This window comes from Bidens hawaiensis, unplaced genomic scaffold (genome assembly GCF_021521415.1).
Source record: "Bidens hawaiensis isolate Kalapana, Puna unplaced genomic scaffold, B.hawaiensis_p1.1 tig00032806_1, whole genome shotgun sequence".
Classification (NCBI taxonomy): domain Eukaryota; kingdom Viridiplantae; phylum Streptophyta; class Magnoliopsida; order Asterales; family Asteraceae; genus Bidens; species Bidens hawaiensis.
The window spans coordinates 150,492-155,124 of NW_027495605.1; the positions used below are offsets into that span (position 1 = coordinate 150,492).

A 4,633-nucleotide genomic window follows, 5' to 3' on the forward strand; every position below is an offset into this window, starting at 1 on the left:
ACTTGACTCATTTTAAACTGAACCATTTCTAGGCCCCGTTGGCAAATAAAAATCCTTGCATAGTCCGTAAAAAGGAATTAAATATATAAAATATATCTAGATTTTTGTTATTATTATGAATCGAGGAGCCGTTAAATTCTTCAAGCGTGGCTACGTCGGTTCATCTTGCAAATTCGATTGTCCTTGCATAGCCTGCAAAAATCCTGTTCTAAGCGGTTAGCCCATTTCGACTTTAAAACATTGCAAATAAGAAAGTAAAGAAATTTCAAAGTGTACGTTCTATACTAAGATACATGTAGCTTACAAATTACAAGGCACTTGTGTCCAACAAGACCAGGGTACTAGATTTCCTAGATATGACACCAAGATAAGGATAAGGGCTATCTCTTTTAATTGGTCAGTCTCCCAATCAAACCCGAATCAATGCCGTCCGATCAACACAACAATACCAAACCCAAGTGTCCATAACATTAGCCACAAGTGTCCATAACTAGTCCTACAAAAAGGACACAAACATCACATATCTTGCACTCACCCCACCCCTTCACTCAATCCCGGCCACCAGAGAATAATAATATGACCACCATCACGCAAGCATCTACCACCATTCTCCGGCCATGCTTCCTCTCCGGCTCACCAGGAAAGTTAAACCGAACGTTACCCGTCAAAACAACCACCCCTTCATCTGTTTCATTCAAAGTTGAAGCCAAGAAAGGTGAATGGCTACCTGGCTTAGCTTCACCTGGTTACCTTAATGGAAGGTAATGGTCCAAGCTATACAAACATCACTTGCATATCATCTAGACACCATTGACGTGTCATACTCGACGCATGCTAAAGAAAAATGGTCATAGGGCCCGTGCGACAGATTTTAGTGTGCACACATGATTTGATATGGAATGTTTTCTTTTTCTGTTATATAATCAAACATTACATAGAAATAGAAGTCAAACATGCAATAAGTGCACCGCTAGCTCTTTTTGGATAACAAAACTAAGCCTTTTAAAAACCACGTTCATAGATTTTGGGCTCATAACATTACCATACATACTTTTGTATGCAGTCTTGCAGGTGATAATGGATTTGATCCACTGGGTTTGGCCGAGGATCCCGAGAACTTAAAGTGGTTCGTGCAGGCCGAGCTTGTGAACGGCCGGTGGGCAATGTTGGGCGTTGCCGGAATGCTATTGCCTGAGGTTTTAACAAGTGCAGGCTTACTCAATGTCCCCAAGTGGTATGACGCGGGAAAGTCCGAATATTTTGCATCGTCTTCAACTTTGTTCGTGATTGAGTTCATCTTGTTCCACTATGTAGAGATCAGAAGGTGGCAAGATATAAAGAACCCGGGTAGTGTGAATCAAGATCCGATTTTTAAAAGCTATAGCTTGCCACCAAATGAAGTTGGGTACCCTGGTGGCATTTTTAATCCTCTGAATTTTGCACCCACAACTGAGGCTAAAGAAAAAGAAATTGCCAATGGTATGATTCGATCCCACATTAATTACTAATACTATTACGAATTATCTATTATTATATATATATATATATACAAATGAGAAGTTTGGCGCCACATGACCAGGTCCATGTGGCGCCCTATGATTGGATTAAGCAAAAAAAATTTTGGTGTGCTTTTTTTTTAAAAAAAATTTGATAACTAAACGGTTATTCATGTCGACTTGTCGTTGTAACGTCTGGGACTGACAATGTTTGGGTTTTAGTTTTGGTACCGTTACAAGTTTAATCAAAACCGACCGAATTCGCATAGATTGACCACGTTTTGTTTTAGTTCCGATACCGTAACGAAAACTGACCGGACGCCGATATTTTTTAGTTATGGTATCATAATAAACGTGACGGAAACCGAACCCCTTCAACGCCCGAAATCGACAGTGGTCGGTTTTACAATCACTCGAGTTTAACGACCGACGCCACCCGACCCATTGGTCCATCTCAGTTTTTATATTTTGTTTTATGACGCACATATTCTAAACCGACCGAATTTACGTCCACGTACCGCTTCGACGCTTGAGACCGACAAAGCTTGAGTTGTGCCATTGTCCGGATTTTACCAACTTGCCCCGACGCAACACACTGGGTAAAAAACTAGTATAGAATAAACAACAAGTTTTGTGCCGCAATGAATTTGATTGGGCCAAATAACGTAATGTTATTGGGCTATGCCAATTTTTTTTGGTTTTTAGTTTCGGTACCGTAACGAACGTAATCGAAACCGACTGGATTCGTCTTGACTCACCAACGCTCAATACCGACAACGCTCGTGTTTTACCAACGCTCGGATGTTACAGCACCCGGTTTTACCAATCGAATAAATGTCGTTTTAAATATTTTATTTTTTGTATGTCAATCTTTTTATATCTTAATTGGACAAATTTATGATTTGGGTTTTAACGTTAAACGAACGCAACCAATACCGACCGAATTCGCTTTGACTCACCACTGCAAACTTGGGGTTTCACATACCAGATTCGTTGTGCAACGCGCGAGGGAAAATCAGTGTCGTTACCGTTACGAACTTTTTAATATGCTAATTTTTTTATTATAAGTTATATGAGAGTTGCTATTGTTCTCTACGTTAACAGATTAATTACTTTTTTAATTTAGTGTCCGTATCTTAAAGAACTTAACTCGTATCAACCGAATCCACATTAGTGTGTTGTCGCAACACAATGGGTAGATAAACAGACCCTGCCTGTCCAGCGCATTGCGCCGGGTAAAATTCTAGTATATATATAAAAGAGAACTTTGGTGCCGCAAGTAGCCTATTGGGTCACTTGGCGGCACTGTATTGGTCGGGAATTTTTTTTAGTTCAGTTACCTTAATAAACGTAATGGAAACCGACCAGACGTCTACTTTTTTTGTTTTAATCCCGGTATCATAACAAACTTGAAAGAAACCGGCCGAACTCGCGTAAACTCGCGGTTTTAATTAAATCCCATGACCGGCAACGCTCGGGTTTTACCAATGCGAAAGTTTACCGAACCCCCCCCCCCAAATTGGTCATTGGTCCACCTCAATTTTTATATTTTTTTTCGTTTTTTAGTTCCGGTACCGTGACGTACGTAATCAAAACTGACCGAATTCGTGTGAAGTTGTCGCCTCAATGCTCGGGATCGACAACGCTTGGGTTTTACCACCGCCCAGGTTTTCCAACCAAATAAACATCCCCTTAAATATTTTTTTTCTTATATGTTAATGTTTTATTCTATGTTAATTTAATGAATTAAATTTTTGGGGTTTAACGCTCAAATTTTACCAATGGTATCTATATCGTAACCAACGCAGTAGGTACTAACCGAATTCATATCGATTCATTGTCATAAAGCTCGGGTTTTACCAACGCTCGAGTTCCAACGCTAGGGTTTTGCCGTCTATCCCGGCGCAATGCGCCGGATAAAAAACCTAGTTACATTACAGTTTACAAGAGGGACCAACAATACATGATACAGACTACCTCATGTTTATTCCCACACTGTTTCAAATGGCCGTCCAAATAGAGGTCGGATGGCCGTTTTGACAAAAAAATTGATTATCTATTATTTGAACAACGGTTCGGATACCGGCCAAACGACCGTTTTGACCAATAATTTTCGAACTTTGACCCCCAATGATCAGAATGGCCGACCAAATACTACTTAAAAAAGGTGTTTTGACAAGAAAAAAAAATCGAAGTTTGACATTTATGGTTAAAACAACCATGTGAGTGTTTTGTGGACGTGAAATCAGATGAGACAGTGTAGCTATAGCATAACTTTTTATAAATAACCTAACATAGTATGTACTATTAATTAATTATATAAATTAATTTAATAAGAATAATTACAAAAGAAATCTACTCTATTAACTAATTATAAAAAAGAATTAATTATATGATATAATTTTTATTTGTCAACTGAAATTTTTTTTTTAATCCCACCAAACGATTTACAATGAAGTAATTATATATATTATGATTATTGATAATTATCATTAACGAGTAACATTGTATGTTACGTACAGGGAGACTAGCAATGTTGGCGTTCTTGGGGTTCATTGTGCAGCACAATGTGACTGGAAAGGGGCCGTTTGATAACTTGCTGCAACATTTGTCGGACCCGTGGCACAACACCATTGTTCAAACACTTTCTGGGAACTAATGATATAAGAAGCCGTAATGAAAGAAGACTTTTGAATGTAGAGAGGAAATGAAAACATTGTTCAACTTTTAGTTTTAACTTAATTGTCATCATTCTTTTCTGATAAAGAAGTTATACAGATGAGTGTTTTTGTTCATGCTTTAAAATCAATTCATGACCGTCGGCTTCTTTATGGCTTTCAGATGTACATGACCGACGACTTTTTATTTTAAGGGTGCGTTTCTTTAAGAAATATTGGACTCACAATTGAAAATCGTCAAAACGAATTGGAATATATAAAAACTGTTTTCAATTTTCTTGCGTGTTTGTTTCACATAACTTTTTTGAATGAATTGCAATATATAACCTTTAACAATGCCAGACAAGTATCGAAATTGGAACATAACCGTCACTGGAACTACCTGACACGTACAAGCACCGGAGTTACTTCTTTTTCTTAGGCAAACCGAATTTTCCACCCAAGACAAAATCCGAACCG

At 38.3% G+C, this 4,633-nt stretch overlaps 1 protein-coding gene across 1 annotated transcript; it reads left to right on the forward strand.

Annotated features, from left to right (window-relative positions):
* The first annotated feature begins 576 nt into the window (after positions 1–576).
* LOC143584092 (chlorophyll a-b binding protein P4, chloroplastic-like) lies at positions 577–4,176 on the forward strand. Its single transcript, XM_077066228.1, has 3 exons — positions 577–761; positions 1,064–1,479; positions 4,019–4,176. Exons 1-3 carry the CDS (start codon positions 577–579, stop codon positions 4,153–4,155), a joined length of 738 nt encoding a protein of 245 aa, XP_076922343.1. The 3' UTR covers positions 4,156–4,176.
* The last annotated feature ends 457 nt before the right edge of the window (positions 4,177–4,633 follow it).